This window comes from Nannospalax galili, unplaced genomic scaffold, assembly GCF_000622305.1.
Source record: "Nannospalax galili isolate Female #2095 unplaced genomic scaffold, S.galili_v1.0 scaffold95, whole genome shotgun sequence".
Classification (NCBI taxonomy): domain Eukaryota; kingdom Metazoa; phylum Chordata; class Mammalia; order Rodentia; family Spalacidae; genus Nannospalax; species Nannospalax galili.
In genome coordinates, this window is record NW_008342393.1 from 4,674,361 (window position 1) to 4,693,450 (window position 19,090).

General features: G+C 53.9%; 1 protein-coding gene across 4 annotated transcripts; it reads right to left on the bottom strand.

The window, feature by feature from the left end:
- Positions 1-775: 775 nt before the first annotated feature.
- Col1a1 (collagen type I alpha 1 chain) lies at positions 776-16,940 on the bottom strand. 4 transcript variants are annotated; one of them, XM_008838337.3, is made up of 51 exons: positions 16,699-16,940; positions 15,057-15,251; positions 14,907-14,938; positions 14,777-14,812; positions 14,586-14,687; positions 13,619-13,687; positions 13,335-13,379; positions 13,144-13,197; positions 12,947-13,000; positions 12,424-12,477; positions 12,266-12,319; positions 11,888-11,941; positions 11,743-11,787; positions 11,565-11,618; positions 11,406-11,450; positions 11,212-11,265; positions 10,908-11,006; positions 10,777-10,821; positions 10,578-10,676; positions 10,396-10,449; positions 10,107-10,214; positions 9,952-10,005; positions 9,578-9,676; positions 9,384-9,437; positions 9,195-9,293; positions 8,564-8,617; positions 8,288-8,341; positions 8,135-8,188; positions 7,978-8,031; positions 7,522-7,566; positions 7,335-7,433; positions 6,986-7,093; positions 6,456-6,563; positions 6,212-6,265; positions 6,012-6,065; positions 5,660-5,767; positions 5,518-5,571; positions 5,346-5,399; positions 5,066-5,227; positions 4,873-4,980; positions 4,616-4,723; positions 4,462-4,515; positions 4,244-4,351; positions 3,815-3,868; positions 3,593-3,700; positions 3,192-3,245; positions 2,537-2,644; positions 2,158-2,440; positions 1,844-2,037; positions 1,322-1,564; positions 776-1,197 (listed from the first exon to the last, which is right to left on the bottom strand). In XM_008838337.3, exons 1-51 carry the CDS (start codon positions 16,799-16,801, stop codon positions 1,051-1,053), a joined length of 4,392 nt encoding a protein of 1,463 aa, XP_008836559.1. In that variant the 5' UTR covers positions 16,802-16,940; the 3' UTR covers positions 776-1,050. The 4 variants fall into 4 exon arrangements, with proteins under 4 accessions (XP_008836559.1, XP_017654933.1, XP_029421939.1 ...); XM_017799444.2 differs by lacking the exons at positions 4,873-4,980; positions 5,066-5,227; XM_029566079.1 differs by lacking the exons at positions 9,952-10,005; positions 10,107-10,214; positions 10,396-10,449; ... (5 more) ...; positions 11,565-11,618; positions 11,743-11,787.
- Positions 16,941-19,090: the final 2,150 nt, after the last annotated feature.

Consider the following 19,090-nt stretch of genomic DNA (forward strand, 5'->3'; position numbering starts at 1 on the left):
GAAAAAATTCACATGAGTCCCCATCTATTAAAAAAAAAAAAAAAAAAAAAAAAAAAAAAAAAGAAAAAGAAAAAAAAACTTAAAGAATAAAAAAAGACTTTGAACAAAAGGAACATTTGCTGGCCTAGGGGGCATCTTAACTTCTATAGCACCAGAGATCCCTTCCCACCCCACCCCTTCACAGAGATGTAGCACCTTTGATTCCAAACTGGGCGCGCTGCTACCCTACCCCCAACCCCGCCCCCACACAGTTGCCCCGGTGACACACAAAGACAAGAACGAGGTAGTCTTTCAGCAACACAGTTACACAAGGAGCAGTCTCCCGACCCAGCCTGCGCATGCACGTGCGATGTTTCCACGCTGCTGTGCCCCAGCCTGGCTACAAACCCCAGGGAGGGGCTGGTGGCTCCCCCAGCACGGCCCCTCGAAAACAAAGCGGGGTGTGTTGTAGAGGTCATAGGGATGCCAGATGGCTAGGCTCTTTCCGCAGTCTGAGAACCCCAGGTCTCCCCAGGAATTGAGGGTGCTGAGTGGGTAAGTGGGCTGGGGATTGGGAGCCAGTTGGATGTTTCAGCACTGCCTTTGGTTGCTGGGCAGACAATGCATTGTTTCCTGTGTTTTGGGGGGAGACTTAGATTTGGGGAGCAATGGAGGAGAGGCCCCAAGAAGGGGTGGAGAAAGGAGCAGAAAAGGCAGCATTTGGGGTATTACAAGCCCAGCGGGCAGAAAAGGACTTACCCCCATATCGGTCTTCAAGCAAGTGGACCAAGCTTCCTTTTTTAAAAAGTTATTTATTTATTCTTTTTTTTTTTTTTTCTTTTTTGGTAAGGTTGAATGCACTTTTGGTTTTTGGTCATGTTCAGTTGGTCAAAGATAAAAACTAAGTTTGCAGGATGAATGCAAAGGAAAAAAAGTTTTCCAAAGTCCGTGTGAAATTGTCTCCCATTTTTTTGCTTTTTGGGGAATTCAGTTTGGGTTGTTCTTTGTCTGTTTCCAGGATGGGAAGAAAGTGGGTTGGGTGGGAGAGAACCAGATTGGGGTGGAGGGAGTTTACACGAAGCAGGCAGGGCCAACGTCGACTCCGAATTCCTGGTCTGGGGCGCCAATGTCCAAGGGAGCCACATCGATGATGGGCAGGCGGGAGGTCTTGGTGGTTTTGTATTCGATGACTGTCTTGCCCCAGGTTCCCGTGTGACTCTGGAGTGAATGAAGACAGTGGAAGATGACCATGATCAAGGGGAATGATGGAGTGAGGGCCACTCTGGCCTGCCACAAAGTCAAAGCCTAAAGAGATGGGCCCATTCAGGTCTGGGGGACTCACCGTGCAGCCGTCCACGAGGGTGCTGTAAGTGAAGCGGCTGTTGCCCTCGCCCCGGAGCTCGATCTCGTTGGAGCCCTGGAGAAGCAGGGACTTCTTGAGGTTGCCAGTCTGTTGGTCCATGTAGGCTACACTATTCTTGCAGTGGTAGGTGATGTTCTGAGAGGCTTCCGTGGACATCAGGCGCAGGAAGGTCAGCTGGATGGCCACATCCGCAGGGTCGGAACCCTCACTGCCATACTCGAACTGCAGGGGCCAGAGAGAGCAGGGAATGAGTGACCATATGAAGCTTCTAGTCTCTGACTTCCTGCCTAGAGTCTGCCAGAACACTCCCTACTAACTTTCATCTCAAGTTAAAAAGAAGGGCATCATTTGTTCATAAATATTCAAGGACACAGGATTCCTGCCCCCCCCCCCCCCCCCCCTCTCCCACTCAGCAAAGATCAAATCCACTCCAAGATTTCATATGCCTTCTGAATATGAAGCCCATCTCCTGCAAAGGGTCTGTAGGTCCAGCTGGTGTACCTGGAATCCACCGGCCATGCTCTCGCCAAACCAGACATGTTGCTGCTTTTCCTTGGGGTTCTTGCTGATGTACCAGTTCTTCTGGGGCACGGAGGGCTGAGTGGGGAACACGCAGGTCTGGCCTGTTTCCATGTTGCAGAAGACCTTGATGGCATCCAGGTTGCAGCCTTGGTTGGGGTCAATCCAGTACTCTCCTGCAGTGGGCGAGACAAGGTGGAGTCAGGGGAGGTCGGCAACCAGCACCATATGCAAAGTAAGGTACATAAAAGCATGATGGGAAGAGGAGGATGGGGGCAGCCAGGGTCAGTTCTCACCGCTCTTCCAGTCAGAGTGGCACATCTTGAGGTCACGGCAGGTACGTGCGGGGTTCTTGCGGCTGCCTTCAGGGCTGCGGATGTTCTCAATCTGCTGGCTCAGACTCTTGAGGGTAGTGTCCACCTCGAGGTCACGGTCACGCACCACATTGGCATCATCAGCTCGGTAGTAACGGCCACCATCATGAGCCTTCTCTTGAGGTGGCTGAGGCATGAAGCTGAAGTCGAAACCGCCACTTGGAGGACCAGGGGGACCAGGGGGGCCAGGAGGGCCAGGAGGACCCTGCACAGAGAGAGGAAGTCAGGGATCAGGACTGGTGTCCAAGTGTTCTTGGGGCTGGAGGGTCACGAATGAGGCAGAGGATGATGGGTTACATACAACAGGACCGGCATCACCAGTGCGACCACGAGGACCAGGGGGGCCGATGGGGCCAGGGAGACCATTGAGTCCATCTTTGCCGGCAGCACCAGCAGAGCCAGGGGGACCCTGGAAGTGGAGAGATAGTTGGAGAAAGCCTATCAGAAAAACCAAGGGAACCCCAATTCTGTCTGAGAAGCCTACCACTCTCCCTACTAGCTCTGCCCAGATGTGGCTTCTGTCCTCAAGCGGTGTCCTCAACTTGTTTGCACAGCTAGGCCAGCGATGTGCAGTGATATGGAAGGAAATGACTAGTCTATGTAAGTCCAAAACTCTTTTGGTTTTTTTTTTTTTTTTTTTTGTTTTTTTTTTTTGTTTGTTTGTTTGTTTAGATAGGGTCTCACTATAAAGCCTTGGAACTCCCTATGTATAGCCAGGCTGGCTTCAAAGTCACAGAGCTCCACCTGCCTCTGCCTTCTGAGTGCTGGGATTAAAAGCATGTGGCACCATGCCTGACTTATGTTCAAGATTCTTTTTTTCTCCCCTGCCCCCATTCGCTGACAAGTCTCTCTGAACTTGTCTCTGGTGAATGGAGGGATGCCTATATAATTGATCAGGGTTCTCAAGGTGATCTGGGTGGGAAACTCAGGAAGAAACAATGGAAGGTGTGACTTACCCGGGGACCAGCAGGACCAGAAGCTCCAGAGGGACCTTGTTCACCAGGGGAGCCCTGAAGGACAGACAAGAGCAGTTTAGGCCAATGGGGTCCTGTGCAGCCTGGGTACTGCCTGGGGGAGCCAGAGGAAGTGGAGGTAATTTATATACCCTCCTTATTCTGGAAATCTAGTCCCTAGCTGTCTATACACTGAGACTACTCCCATAATCCTTCTCTATGCTTCAGGGTCTCTCAGAAGCTCCTTAGACACGCCTAGAGATCTTCAGACCCTTATCCCCATTAGAGAGGAATCTGAATGTCTGTTGGACACTGAGGTAAATGCTCCCCCTCCCACCTTGCAGCAAGCACTGGGAGATGATGCAGAAGGCTTCCTCAGGGCCTGGGAAGCTGAGAATACTCACTGGAGGGCCAGGAGGACCCTGGAGACCGGAGAAGCCACGATGACCCTTTATGCCTCTGTCACCCTGTTCTCCTGTCTCACCCTTGTCACCACGGGGGCCTTGGGGTCCCTAAAAGAAAGGAGGAGACAGGCTGTCAGGTGGAAGTTCCATTGGTGTTGAGTGAGGGTACTGCTCACATCTGGGTAAAATTTATAAGGTGTGGGGTTAGTGTGGGACACTTACAGCGGGGCCACGGGCACCAGCGGGGCCGATGGGACCAGCAGGACCAGCAGGACCCTGGGGAGAAAGGAGCACATTAGATTCTGATCAGGGGAAGCCGAGGCTGGGGGCCAGGGGCCCTCCCCTCAGCCAGACTTCTCCTGGCCTACATCCCTCCTCCTGTGGTCACCTCTCCTGACCCCCAGATAAACCTTCTCAAAGCCAAGCTTCATGTAATAAGCTGGGGTGAGCCCCATGTCTTCAGGGAGATGAAGTCCTATCTAGATGAGGAGCCTTAAGGTCAAGCTGTGGCAGAGTTTTTCCAGGGAAGCCAAGGGCCTAGACATCTCCTGAGACTCCTTTTTCTCCAGCCTGGGTGAAGTCATTCAGCCATTCCCAAGGCCTCTAAGCAGGCCTTTGAGTCCCTGGCCTGAACCTAGCGCAGCTACTTACAGTTTCACCACGATCGCCACTCTTGCCAGCAGGGCCAACAGGGCCAGGAGCACCAGGAGCACCAGGGGCACCAGGGGGTCCAGCAGGGCCAGTCTCACCACGGTCACCCTGGGAGGAGAGGGTGGAGGTCATGGGTCAGCCTCAGCTGAAGAGCCCAAACTTGGGGAGGGGCCAAGGCGGACTAGGGTGTAGCCCTGGGGTATGGCTGGATCTCTTACCTTGGGGCCAGGAGAGCCATCTCTGCCAGGGGAGCCTTCAGCACCAGGGGATCCCTGTAGAGGGAGGAAAAAGTGAGAGTCCACCCCGAGAAGAGGTCAGACCCAGGATCAGTGGCCCTGCATGGGCACTGGCTAGGGGGCAGGGGCTGCTTACTTCACGTCCAGATTCACCAGGGGGGCCAGCCAATCCAGGGGGGCCCATGGGGCCAGGAGGACCACGTTCACCACTTGATCCAGAGGGACCTTGTTTGCCTGGCTCACCCTAAAGAAGAGGAGAAGAGTTAGGCTGGAGGTGGGGGTTCAAATCCTAAGACCACCTCTGTCACAATCTTGGCCCCACCACTGCTACTCTGCCCCTTCCAAGTCCTAGAATGGTTCTTCTTAGGCAGCTCAAGATAAAGAAGCACTCACAGAGGGGCCAGGAAGACCAGGGAAGCCTCTTTCTCCTCTCTGACCAGGCAGCCCAACCACACCACGCTGTCCAGCAATACCTTGAGGTCCAGGGGTACCAGGAGAGCCCTGTGGGAGGCAGACAAGGGTGAGGGGGCTTACAGTGGCACAGGGATCATCCCCAGTTCTGGATGCCCCCAGAGCTAGCACTTACAGCAGGCCCATCAGCACCAGGGGCTCCTTTCTCGCCAGCAGGGCCAGGGGGACCAGGGGGACCAACTTCACCAGGACGTCCAGCGGGACCAGTCTCACCACGAGGACCCTTGCCACCTTCTTTGCCAACAGGGCCAGGAGGGCCAGGGGGCCCAGCATTTCCCTAGATGAGGACAAGAGGGATTGTCAGGCTTCAAGCTTCATGAAGCATCACAGAGGCAGGCCTCAACTTGGCCCAACGTCCTGACAGCACATGTCAACCCAGAGTGATAGATACTCACAGAGGGGCCAGGGGGACCAACACGGCCAGCAGCACCAGGGAAACCAGTAGCACCCTGGCAGGAGAGAACACAGGTGCAGTCAAAGGACAGCAGTCAGCTTACCTGTCCTGGTGCCCTCTTATCACTGGCTGGGGGCAAGGGGTGACTCCACAGAGAGATGGATGGTACTCACAGGGGGACCAGCACTGCCACGAGCACCTTTGGGTCCAGGAGCACCAACGTTACCCTGCAAGGAAGCATAGAGGTGTGAGACCCAGGCCAGCCCCAAGTCCAAGGCTACCAACAGCTTAAGGTACAGAAGGTGAGATACTCACAATGGGGCCGGGGGGGCCAGCAGGTCCAGCAGGGCCAGGAGGACCAGAGTCGCCTTTAGCACCAGTGTCACCAGGTTCACCTTTAGCACCAGGTTGGCCATCAGCACCCTGGGCAGGAGAGAGAGTGGAGAGGAGAGGAGTGGATGGGGAAGCCTGGGAGCAGAGGGCCCCTGGACTGGATGAGGGGCCATAGCTAGAGACTTAGAGTTACAGAGACACTTGGAGACCACCAGTCCCTCCCGACCCTTCTCCCCTGACTCAGGGTAACACTTTTGTCTTCATTCAGTCACCCAAGGTCCCAGGTCCCAGGTCCCACTTGGTGATGGAAGATGAAGAGGGTCTTGGTACTCACAGGGGGGCCAGCGAAGCCAGCAGGACCAGGAGGGCCAGGCTCACCACGATCTCCCTAGAGGAAAAGGAGCACATTGGAGAGTTGCCCTGATGTTGGGGAAGGAGAGGGACAGAAAAAGTGCAGGGACAGAGGAGGAAGGATACAAAGTAGGTGGGAGAAAAGGTCTAACCATGGGTCTTATCAGGGTCTTCTGTACTTACGGGGGCACCACGGGCTCCGGTGGGACCAGCAGGGCCACTAGGACCAGTTTCACCCTTAGGGAAAGACAAAAGCTCGGAGTCAGAGGCTACCCTGAACTCTCCTAACAGGTTACTCTTCTATTCTGAGCCCTCCAACTTCTGTGATCATCGGCTTGATATGACAGAACCTGCCTCCCCTGCAAAGCCCCATCTGGGCTTTCTAGGGAAGCTCTGTGTTAGGGAAGGTGAGGAGGCTGCCACTCACCTTGTCACCAGGGGCACCAGCTGGACCAGGGGGACCAATGGGACCGGTCGGACCACGGACACCATCTTTGCCAGAAGAACCATCAGCACCTTTGGGACCAGCATCGCCCTAAAGACAGGGAAAAGCCTGAGACTTCCAGTGGGAATCCAAGAGTTGAGCTACAGTATTCTGCTGGTGCCTCCCAGAGTCCCTCCTTATATCTGTCTATGCCAAGGGTGCAAGATCCTTTCAGGGGAAATGTTGTATCCTAGGGATTCAGGTGAAGCCTAGATTAAGAGGCCTCTGAGCTGTATAGAGGGATGAATAAAGGAACCTCCATCAGGGAGGTGCATCAGCTTTCATCACCATGTTAACTCATGGTGAGAAGGGCCTGGATCACAGGCAGAAGATTAACTAGGAGAGGGGTCAGAGGGGAAGACAGAGAACTAAACAGAAGGTGAAAAAATCTTGGGGAGGAAAGAAACAGCCATCCAAAGCAGGGAGACAGATGAGAGCTACTAAGGGGTCATGGGAGGGGAAGGTTGACTTACTCTGTCACCCTTAGGGCCTGGAAGACCAGCTGCACCACGTTCACCAGGCATTCCCTGAAGACCAGGGGCACCCTGGCTACCGGGAGCTCCAGGAGCACCAGTATCACCCTATGTAGTAAGCAAGAAGATGAGTGAGGCCTGGGTGCCAGAAGTGTCTCAAAGCCCTGAGCTCCCTCTTGGGATCTCCCAGGTTTGGATCCAAAGCCAAAGTCAGGTGCCAGCCAAGAGGACAGACTCACAGGCCAGACTTCAGGCTGCCCTTGGGCCCCTACTCTGGCCTTATTCCCCCACCTTCCATATCTCCATAGCTTGGATCACAGCCGTTACCTCCTTTGCATGTTGCCCTCACCTTGGCACCATCATTGCCGGGAGCACCGTTGGATCCTCGGGGACCAGCAGGACCTGGGGGACCTTGCACACCACGTTCACCAGGGAAACCTCTTTCTCCCTAGAAGGGAAGGACAGAGCACATGATGGCTGCTGTTGAGGCAGGGCCAAGCTTAGAACATCGTGACTGAAGTAGAGAGTCTACTTACTCTTGCTCCAGAGGGGCCGGGGGCACCAAGGTCTCCAGGAACACCCTGGGTGTGGAAGGGATAAGGAACAGTGAGTCAAAGGTTTCTCCCCATGAGAAAGAACCCCTGTCTCTCTTCCTAGGGGCTGATCTTGGGGTCCATGATTGAAGATGAATTGTTCTCAGCTTTGAACTTTTTTCCCAAACAATCCCTCTGGTCCCTCACAAGCAGAAGGTTTGAGAGAAAGCCACAGTTATTCCAGCAGTTTGTATAAAGTCACCTTGCCTAGCAGCCATGCAGTCTATTCCAGATTATGGGCAGCTAGCTCCCTTATTCCTTCTGTGTTACCAAAGTCCCCTCTTGGCATCTAACTCCATCCTTCTAGCTGCTGGTTGCCTGATCAGCTAGGGGCAGTGAGTGATCTGTCCCTCTGTATTTCCTGAATTGTCCACTCTCTGGCCAGCTACTACCTCTTACCTGTTCACCAGGTTTGCCTGCTTCACCAGGAGGACCAGCGGGACCAGGGAGACCCTGTAAGGTGGGAAATAGGAAGAGAAAAGGAAAGGTTTAGAATCTAAGAGAATAAAGAAGCAATTCTGTACTGTGCCACAAACTGACAGTCATGAGGCATCACCTGGAATCCGGGGGAGCCAGCGGGGCCTTGTTCACCTCTCTCACCAGCAGGACCCTGTCATGGAGAGAAAGCTGTGGTCATGGGTAGTCTGAGGAGAGGAGAAGCAGGGTTCCCCTTTCCCTGCTCCCAAGCATCTTGATCAGGGACACTTACAGCAGGGCCAGGGGGTCCCTGAGCTCCAGCTTCTCCGTCTTTGCCAGCAGGACCCTATGGGGAAAAGGGAACAAAATGAACTCAGTGTGGTGAGGCAGGTGGGAAACTACAGGAGAGGGCACAGTAGGTAGGGCCTGGGCCTCTGGGACAAAGCAAACCCCACCAGTGGCTTCTGAGGCTCTGAGAATGGCTGCAGACTCCTGTGTCCCATGCGGAGGGCATGTGCCATGGGCAAGGGCAGAAAGAGGACAGAGACTCAGAGGAGATAATACTTACAACAGCACCAGGGGGTCCAGGAACACCTCGCTCTCCAGCTTTTCCAGGTTCTCCCTGTGTAGAAAGGGAGGCAGGGCTGAGGGCTGTGGGAGAAGCCAGGGCCTCCAGCACTCCTGACTACTGTGAATGGAAGTTTTTCTAGGGAGTTTTCTGCTGAGGAAGGGTTATGGGAGGTTCACAAGCGTCAGCCCCTGGGGAAGGCCTTGTTGTTTACTAATGCTTGGCCTCTCCGCCTGCCCCTAAAGCATATGTCCCCTAGGGCTTCTTCCCCTTCACCCTTCTTTTTCCCTGACACATGCCTACAGTGACCTGAACTGCTGTCATCTCCTCGAGGACCTCTTCTTCCTACCAATCTTGGGGGGGGTGGGGTGGAGGGACTATTACATAAAAGGCCAATCTTATCTGTGTGCTGGGGGATGTCTGCCCACCAACAATATTTATTTATTAACCAAGGACAAAGCAAGGATCATGGAGCCAGAAGTCTCTTATTTTACCAATGGGCCCAGAAAAGAGCAGTAAAGTAGTGCCTGAAGTCACAGAGCAAATCAGCTGAGGCTGGACCAGAGGTCAGGATTCTGGGTTTCAAGTGTGCCTGTCCCTGGCTCTGTGTCACTCCCCATTGGATACTCACAGCAGCACCCTTAGGTCCAGGGAATCCCATCACACCAGCCTGGCCACGGGCACCAGGAGGACCTGGGGGTCCAGGGCGACCATCTTGACCAGCGGGACCCTGAAGATCGAGACACAAAGGTGGTGGTGAGGGGCTAAGGTGGGCACACAGGAGGATCGGGGTGAAGAGTGAGAGGGGAAGCATACTTACAGGGGGGCCAGTTTTGCCATCAGGACCAGGGCTGCCGGGACTGCCAGTGAGACCCTAGGGAGAGGCATAATCATGAATGGGGGCAGGAGGAGGAGGTGGTGTAAGAACTCTGGAACACCAGCTGTGGGCTGCTCCCACCTACTTCAACCCAGACCCACACAGGGCAGAGGGTCCTGGCCAAGATGGGCTCTCACCTTGGCACCAGGGAGACCAGCTTCACCGGGGCGACCAGCTTCGCCAGGAGAACCTTTGGGGCCAGCAGGACCAGGAGAACCACGTTCACCAGCGGGACCCTGAGTTGGGAGGAAGTCACAGAGACAATGAGGGTCATAAACCTGGGCCTCATTACCATAGGCCAGCATCCTCTTCGTCCAGGTAGACTTTGAGGAGCAATGGTAGGAATGCCAAAATGAGGCCACGTAGGAAAAGGAGGAAGATGTACACAGGTGTACTCTGGCAGCAGGGAGCACTGATGTTGGCATGAGTGCAGGGAAGGGCAGACAGCACTATCAGGAGTAGGTGATGCCAGGCAGCTGGGATCAGCCTCCCTGTCAGGAAGAGAGATTACCTTGGGACCAGCAACACCGTCAGCACCAGGGAAACCACGGCTACCAGGTCCACCCTGCAGGGAGAAGAGAAGAGTGCAGTGAGCTCAGACACTGTCCCCAGGCATGGAGTAAGCACTGGGGGCAGAGAAGGATGAGGGGCAAAGGGGACACTTACACGCTCTCCAGGAGGTCCAGGCAGGCCAGCAGGTCCGGGTTCACCACGGGCTCCTCGTTTTCCTTCTTCCCCAGCAGGGCCAGGTGGGCCTTGAACACCAGCAGGACCCTGGAGTGGGCAAAGAGGGAACGGTCTTGGTGAGGGGCAATCTTGGTACCAGCCCAGGAGACAGACTGGCACCAGCCCTGGGGCTCTTGGATATGGAGCAAGGGCTCCCTTCCTCCTGGGTCTTCCTTAAGAGACTCCCAGGCCTTGGGGGCTGAGGAGAAGTGGGGGGTAGGGGACTTACAGGTTCTCCTTTGGAACCAGTATCTCCTTTGTTGCCAGGAGCACCAGGTTCACCCTGTGTGGAGGGAGCAGGAGAGGATCAGCTTAGTTGTGGTGCACTCAGTTGGTTTGCAAATTCATGCTTCCCCACAAGGGGGCACGCTGGAGCCATGGGGTGGACAGAAGGGAACGCTTTGTACTTACACTGTTACCCTTGGGACCTGGTGGGCCGCTAGGGCCTTGAGGTCCAGAGGGGCCTCGGGCACCAGGGAAGCCGGGAGCACCAGCAATACCAGGAGCACCCTGCAGGAGGCAGGACATACAGTTGAGCCCGGGGTTGGAGGGCATGGGTCAAGAGGCAGATGGACATGGGAGAAGGACTAAGACTTGGTAAGAGACTTACATTGGCACCTTTAGCACCAGGTTGTCCATCAGCACCAGGGTTCCCCTGTGGTACAGAGAAAAGAGTGTGAGGAACACTCAAGAGCTCTGAGGTTGGAAATAGCACAGGGGACACTAATGGGGGGCACTTACAGCAGGTCCAGCAGCACCAGCAGGACCAGGGGGGCCGGGCTCACCACGAACGCCTTGGGGACCTTCAGAGCCTCGGGCTCCTTGGGGACCAGCTTCACCCTGATTGGAGGAAAGGGCAAATCAGAAACAACCCGGGGTACCTAGCATTATCTCTAGGTGGTGGGGGGAGGAACAGAGTCAGGAGAGAAGACCCCAGGGTGTTGAGGAATGAGTCTTGCCCTTGCCACACTGAACTCTTCTGGTCTGGGGTGATACCCAGCCCTTAGTCTGTATCAGTCATGCTCAGAGAGGGAAAGGGTCTCACCTTAGCACCAACAGCACCAGGGAAGCCAGGAGGACCAGCGGGGCCAGTGGGACCCTGTGAATGAAATGGAGAGTTGGCTACAAGGCACATATAGGGACAGAAGAGTTCTCAAGCTTCAAAAGCTGATGGCAGACTCAAGTGCTGACCCTGAGACCCCTCCCCACTCTCAAACTCAAAGTCCAGGCCATACTCACAGGGGGTCCAGCAGCACCAGTAGCACCATCATTTCCACGTGCACCCTGCAAGAGAGAGGGGAAGCACAATTACATTCCCTGAGCACTAGCCAGTCCCTACAGTCCCTGGGGAATCCCAGCCAAAGCCCATGAACATCCCAAGGGGCCAAGAGTACTTACAGCAGGGCCAGGGGCTCCAGGACGACCTCTCTCACCAGGCAGACCTCGGGGGCCCTGACAACCAAACCAAGAGAGGCCAAGTGAGAGATGGCGATACCTCTCCCTCCTCCAGCTTCCATCCATCCTGCACTGCCCCTCCCCCTCCAATACTCCTTCCTTCTCAAGCCAATATTCTCACCATCTGGCCAGGAGCTCCGTTTTCACCAGGACTTCCGGGCTCACCCTAGGGACAGAGAACAGAGTGAGGGATTCAGAGTGAGGGATTTGTTCGTAGTGGGACTGTTGTGGGGGAAAGTGTGCAGGACCTTCCGATAGCCTCTTACCTTGGGACCAGCAGGACCAGCATCTCCCTTGGCACCATCCAAACCACTGAAACCCTAAGACAGGAAAGAGGACAAAGTGAGACCTACGGAGGGAATGTAACATTTTGATACCCACCCAGATCTGCGAAGGCACTTTAAGAGATCACCATAGCCATCTTTCTGATTGAGCTAGACTAGACCCCAATTCCCTGCCAGCCCAACCAATTTCTTAATTGGGACTTCTTTCCCATGAGAGGAAATTCTTTCAAATGTCTAACCTATAACCCTTGAGATATCTGTAGCTACCACCCACCACATTACACAATAGGGTCTTTGGGGGAAGGGGTTAGAATGGTGGCCTGGGACTTTGAGAGCTTCTATGACTCAGAAAGGACTTACTCTGTGTCCCTTCATTCCAGGGAGGCCAGCTGTTCCAGGCAATCCCCGAGCACCCTGGAGAGAAAGTCAAATGAGGGCAAAGAAGGCCTCTGTGGGCACCTCACCCAAATACAGACCAATGCAGCGAGCCCCAGGGCTCATCTTCAGGTCCCACTCACTTGAGGCCCAGGAGGTCCACGCTCACCAGGACGGCCAGGTTTGCCAGCTTCTCCCTACATGGAGAGAAAAAGCCATAACTCCCACATTCTTGTTCTGGGAAAAGGCAGAGGAGCTCGGACTTCTTGGGGTTGGTGAAGGCTGGGTTTAGGTACACAGAATCTTACTTTGAACCTATAACTCAGTTTAGATATACCATAAAACCTTTGGTGACATTTGAGTTTCTCCAAAGGAATTCCAGTTTCTGTCACCAGCATTTTCATTTCAACATCTGTTCAGCTAGAGCTCTTAAACCTGAATGGTCTACTCCAAGGGGTAGGGATAGGGAATGTCTTACTGGTTAGGGTCTTAGGAAGAATTGTCATCCTTGTTAGGGTAACAGGAAAACATGCCATTCAGTGGAAAGATCACTGTCTAAGGCAATCTAGGCACCAGGGAAGGTGGTGGGATCCTGATATGGGGATTCCAGGACCCACCCCAAGAAGGCCACAAGGTCAGATGGTATCTTCCCCTGGGGCTACTTACATCATCTCCATTCTTGCCAGGAGGGCCAGGGGGGCCTCGGGGACCCATGGGACCCTAGAGGAGACAGAAGAGGCTGTTAGAACTCCAGGATAAGAGACCAGAATTGGGAGGAAATGGCAAGAAAATGATAATAGGAATGTCTCTCCACAGGAGAAACCACGTTTGTAGAGGGAGGGATGTTTGTGTAGAGAACTTACTGAAGCGCCAGGCTCTCCAGGTTCACCAGGAGGCCCTTGGAAACCTTGGGGACCCTAGAAAACAAGAGAGAAGGATGGATTAAAAAAGGCAGGTCCCTGCCAGGCTGTTCCCATCTACCAAGAGATGTCTGCCTTCATCCCTCTAACAGTCCCGTGCCCAAGGTGGTATACAAAGAGCTCTGGATACGTACAGGTGAACCAGGAGGACCAGGGAGACCTCGAGGACCAGAAGGACCCTACAGACAGAAAACAAAAGAGGGTCATGTGACACCCGTGTGTGCCAGCACAGCGTGGGAGGGGTCTGTCTCCATTGCTTTCTGTGGGGACTACAGTTGCCCTCCATCTTCTTTAGACTCTGAAGTCGCTAAGGTGCCCCCTCGCCTCCAAAACCTTCTGAACCAACTGCTGTAGGACCATCACTGGTCCTTCTCTGGATCCCCATCCTTTGTCAACTCTGCTCCCCCTGGTGGCTCACCATGGGGCCAGGTACGGAAACACCAGCTGATTTCTCGTCATAGCCGTAGGACATCTGGGGGGCAAAGTTCTAGAAAAACAAGAGAGAGTGTATGAGAACTTGGGCTCAGACAGTAAACTGGAAGGCAGGAGACATCACCAATAATGGCACAAATTGACACCATTGCTTCCGGGTGTGATCTACCAATAAGGACAGGAACATTGCCTCTGAATATTCCTGCCCCAGACTGCTCAACCTCTAGTCTAATCAGACAATCCCAAACAGAGGGACAGTCTGTAAAATAACTGCTTCTGCAAACAATCAGACTCTCCAAAACCTTTCTGTGTTGGGGATGAAAATGTCTCAGGAAGAGTCTACAATCATGTGAATCAAAGAGATGAGACTGAAATATAATTGGTGATCTTGGTCAGGAAGGAAAAAAGGCTATCAAGGACACTTTTTGGACATTGGTGAAATTTGAATGTGGACTGTATATTAGGTAATAGTTTTAGATCAACATTAAATTGAACCGTGGTACTATGGTCACCTAAGAGAATACATTTGTTCTTAGGAAACAGACACCGGTGTTTTGCACCAAGGCAAGCCCTCAGCAACTTAACTTTTTTTTTTTTTTTTTTTGGTCTTTTTGAGACAGGGACTCCCTGTAGTCCCAGCTGTCCTGGAATTCACCATGTAGACCAGGCTGGCCTTAAACTCACAGAGATGGGCCTGCCTCTGCCTCCTGAGTATTTGGATTAAAGGCCTGCACCACCATGCCCGTCAGCAACTTAACTCAAATGGTTCAGGAGGGGAAAACTAAGAAATGCACGCACGTAGAGTGGTGAAGCAGTTTTAACAAACTATGAACGACAAGTGAAAGTTCTTTGTACTATTGCAACTGTTCTGTAAATGTGAGAGTATTTCAAAATATGTCCAACATAAAACTGGGAGGAGTCACACAGGCCTTGGAGGCTCCAGTTCCACTTACTCCTCCGAGTCCAGGGGGGCCGGGAGGTCCAGGTGGGCCGGGGGGTCCGGGAAGTCCAGGCTGTCCAGGGATGCCATCTCGTCCAGGGGGGCCAGCGGGTCCCTGCACCAGGAGAGGGCGGGGCCTCTATGAGCACAGGCCAGAGCCACGCCCCCTCCAGCTTCCCAGCTCACATAAAGTGCAACACTTACCCTTGGGCCTCGGGGGCCAGTGTCTCCCTTGGGTCCCTATGGGGTTGAGGGAGAAAAAACAAGAGGCCTGTTAGAGAAAGAACAGCGGGAGTCATGGATGGGTGGGCAAACGTGGAGGGCTGAGGATTACCTCGACTCCTGCGGTTTCTTGGTCTGGCGATACTGGGGGAGAAAAGACACAGAAGTAAGTTTGCTCATGGTACTTGGGGTGGCAAAGGTTTGCTAGATACAGACGAGGCAGGGACCCTGACCTTCCTTAACCCCAGGCCCCGAATCATACCCAGTTCTTCGGGGCAGACAGGACAGCACTCGCCCTCGGGGATTTCGGGGTTGAGACAGTCCGAGACTTTCTCGCACATCACGTCATCGCAGAGGGCCGTGCCGTTGCGGCAGATACAGACCATGCAGGGATCAGGTTTCCATGTCTCAGCATGAGGGACCCTGACGCCATTGTGTATGCAGCTGATTTGAGGGACTGCGCAAAGGGGGAGAAGACTCCAGATGTGAATGGCTCACGAAACCCCATCTGGGGCACCAGGGACCCCAGCCCTACTCACCCTTTCCTTTGTCTAAGAGGCACCGTAGATTTTTCCACTTCCCGCCTCCTCCCCCCTCTTTTCTTTCCTCAAATCCTTAAATGCTGATCTGCTCCGCATCACAGTTCTGTGACAGCACCGGGGCGCCTAGCCAGGGCGGCTATAACTTTTCCCAGTTCTCAGGAATTTAAACAAAGCTTTAGGCTGGGGCTGCTTCCAAGCTCAACTTCACCCCACGCGCGCGGGAGCCAAGTGAAATAAAAAGTCTTGGGAGGGAGAATAGGAGGGGTCCCAACTAGAAGGTGGGCTCGTGGGGAGTGGTTAGTTCTGAGACCCAAGGCGGGAGTGGGAGGAGAGAAGGGAGTTCCAGCGCTCGACCCGCCTCCATCCCTTGGCAGGTGGGATGGCGTGGGCGGGGCTAGAAATGGGGAGGTGCTGATTTGAGCAGGGTCGGGTCCACAGCGGTAATATGTACCCCTAAAGTAGGATACATCCTAACCTCCAGTTCCCAGACATCTTAAAAGCTTGCCTTCGAGGCTAACCCAAATCCTCCAAAGTGTTCCTTAGCCAAAGAATTAAAAACTACAAATGATTAGCTAATCACGCCTGCCGCGCGAGCATCTGGGCAAGGCAACCACTAGGTGGCAGGCAACACTAAGCAATGAGCACCAAGTGGGGCCCGTTTTTATCCGGACTAAGTCACTTCTTTCAGAAATTGGGATTACCCTACATCCTGGTTTTATTCTCCAAGTCTAGAGGAGGGGTCCACGCCCGGCTATAACCCAAGCCTTCGGGTTCTAGCCCCTGAGCTGTAGGGTGCAGTACCAAGACACGCAGTGCTCAGTGCTAATCAGCAGGGGGCGCAAGGACCGCGCCCTGTCAAGTCCGAGCCAAACTTTATCGTCTTCCAACCCGCCCACTCCGTGCGTCCCCTCCCCCGCGAGCCCAGCACCCCGGCGGCCCCAGCAACACTGTCTAGCCTGCAGAGAGGGCAAACAATCTTTCCTTATGAATCATCCCACAGCCTTTCTGATCGCTTTCACATCTTGGGCTCCGAATCTCTAGTCCGGCGGCCCTACCCCATCTTCGACGTACTCTGTCCCAACTCGTGCACAGATCCCCTCTTGCCCTGTTACGCTCCCCGTGTGTGTGTGTGTGTGTGTGTGTGTGTGTGTGTGTGTGTGTGTGCCATCTCACCCCGTGCTCCAACTTGTGCGAGCCACTTCACCCGCAGGGTGAAGTCCCTCTTCTCCCAGATCCTCACCATCTCCCTTCCATCCCTGACCCTCTAGAGCATCCCTAGTTTCCGTTTAAGGCTCAACTGCGAGGACGCAGAGCAGGACGCGATACCAAGTAGCCTCGAACTCCCCAAAGTTTGGAACTTACTGTCTTCCTGTTGGTGTAAGTATTCGCCTTCCTCTTGGCCATGCGTCAGGAGGGCGGTGGCCCCTAAAAGGAGCAGGAGCCGAAGGTCCACAAAGCTGAACATGTCTAGACCCTAGACATGTAGACTCTTTGCGGTTGGGGTGGGGGGTTAGCGTCGGCTCATGCGTGGCCTCACTCCGCGTGCCTCCTGCTCCGTCCCCCGAGGAGAAACTCCCGTCTGCTCCGACGACTGGACTGGGCCCCTTTTATACTATCTTGATGGAGAACTGGGAGGAACCCTGCCCCTTGGAGAGGGGGAGCCGGCAGCCCGTCCCCCAGCCAATGAGAGCTGCCTGGCCCGGCCCCCAATTTGGAACCAAGAGAGGGAGGAGGGAAAGGAAGGGAAGGGAGTCCACCGCATCTCTCCCCCCTTTGCAGCCTTGCTCCCCTGCCCCCCAGACCTGCCTGGGCCAGAGGTGCTGCTACCAGAGTGTAGCTGGGCCCTCAGTATACTGATGGTGGGCTAAAGAGTGGATAGAGATGGCCCTAGAATTTTCCTCCTGGGATCTCAAATCGGGAGGAAGTGAAATTGGGACTCTTGAGTGGGGAGCCTTCCAAAGGGTTCAGGGTCAGGGATAACTAGGAAAGGGTCCTTCTGGTCATGCTTTTTAATCTACCTTTCTGACATTCTTGGGAAGAACTAGGGAATGGGCTAGCTAGGGGCCTCTCCAAAACAGAACTAAAGAGCTAAACAGATGTGCCTGTTTGGGGACATTTCTTGGTGTGGCTAGGGTACGGTGGGTAGGAATATTTGTGAACAAATTAGAAATCTCTTCATAGACATTAAGAATCAGATACTTGGAGGGGGTTCTGGAAGGAGATCAGTTCTGCCATACCTATTGCTCCAAGACTCACTTGCCCTTCTCCAGCCCCAGGTGTAACTGAGGGAAATAGCCCTGAAGCTGAGGAAGCTTAGGTGTGGAGTGATGGGGTGACAATGTGGGATGGGACGTTGCAGGGAACTGGAAGCTGTAGATTGGGGTTTGTCATGCCCCACAAATGCACTCCTTAAACTCTTCCACTCCGGAGCTGGGGAGTGAATTTGTAAGGGAAGGCCTGTGACTATGAATGCCTTAGAAAAAGGTCTTGTGTTGGCCATAGCTATGGCCAAGGACTGGTTTGAGACCCTCCTATGTAGCACCATCACACCAGAGAGAACTTGGGTAGGGAGCACATGATTAGAGGTGTCCTCGAAGCTGCTGAAAGCCCTCTCTTCTGATTGTACCTGGACTTGGGTGGGGACACCTGGGCGAATTCAGTGTGTGGAATGACCTTGCTTTTGGGGGGGGTGAGTAACTATATATATATATATATATATATAGTCTTTTTGAGATAGGGTCTCCCTGTAGTCCCAACTGACCTGAACTCACTATGTAGAGTGACCATATTTTTAGGGCTACTTCCCACAGCCTCGTTTCTTTGCTGAAAACCCTGGCCTTTGCTCTTTGCCTTTGTAATCAGGAGAGGATCAGTTGTGCTCTGAGAAAGAATGGAAGCCCCCAGAACAGCAGGTTGTATTTAGAGATGTCTATAGAAGCAAGTGTCCTTTCTTCCCCTATGTCTCACCCCCTTAACAGTGCTCTACCTCCCCCCAATCTCTTTAGGGTCTTCATTCTGCCAAAATGTGTAGGTGGTAGGGAAGGCCATGGGGTCTCCTTGCAGGGCCCCACTGGCTTCTCCATCCTGTACCACTTCCCCCACCCAGTTGCTCTAGAGCTGCAAACGTGGAAGCAGGGAGTCCCGCCTCCTCCAAACCATCCAAGATTCCATTGCACCCCCCCCCCCCAGCGCCTTCCCCCAGCTGGTTTTGTGCAACGAAGGCAAAGGAAAAAAAAAAAAAAGACTAAGGGAACAGAAAGGGAGGGAGCCACGTCGCTGGCCGTGGGCAGCTAGGCTGAGCAGTGCGGGTGGGGCAGCGGAGGAAGACTGCAGGGGCTATAATTAAAGGGAAAATATAGAGTTTCCAGAGAGGCAGGGCTGGAGACAGCAATGGAAGGACAGGCCTTCATCAATTATCCCAACCATGTGGCAATAACTTGTGGCCCAGGATCAGTCCCCCACCCCCTGCCTAGTGCCAATGCCCACACGCCAAAACTGGGGACTGAGGTGCTGAGGTGGTAGCTCCTGAACCCACCAAAGTCTTTCCCTCCACTGTGGTCAGTTCCAGAGGTTAGAACTGTTGTCCCCTCTCCCCAACAGTGGATAAGGACCCTAGTGACATGGTTGTCACTAGGGTGGGGTGCCACAGAACTTGGTATGGAATGGGGTGACTTGCCCACCTTTTGTTGAGTTTCCCTTTGGGAAAGGTCTTTTCTGTAGCTCTTCCGCCCTGTTCCCTATCTAGCCTTATCCA

What these genes read in the sequence shown, in the direction of transcription:
- Col1a1 (XM_008838337.3), bottom strand. Translation starts at nt 16,801, where the DNA reads ATGTTCAGCTTTGTGGACCTTCGGCTCCTGCTCCTTTTAGGGGCCACC. An exon ending in ACGGTGTTGCTGGTCCCAAG is followed by an intron (nt 9,677 to 9,951) that starts GTAATCTCTCTT and finishes CTCCCAACTCAG; the next exon opens with GGTCCCGCTGGTGAACGTGG. An exon ending in AGGGACCCCCTGGCCCTGCT is followed by an intron (nt 8,189 to 8,287) that starts GTAAGTGTCCCT and finishes TCTCCATGACAG; the next exon opens with GGTCCTGCTGGTGAGAGAGG.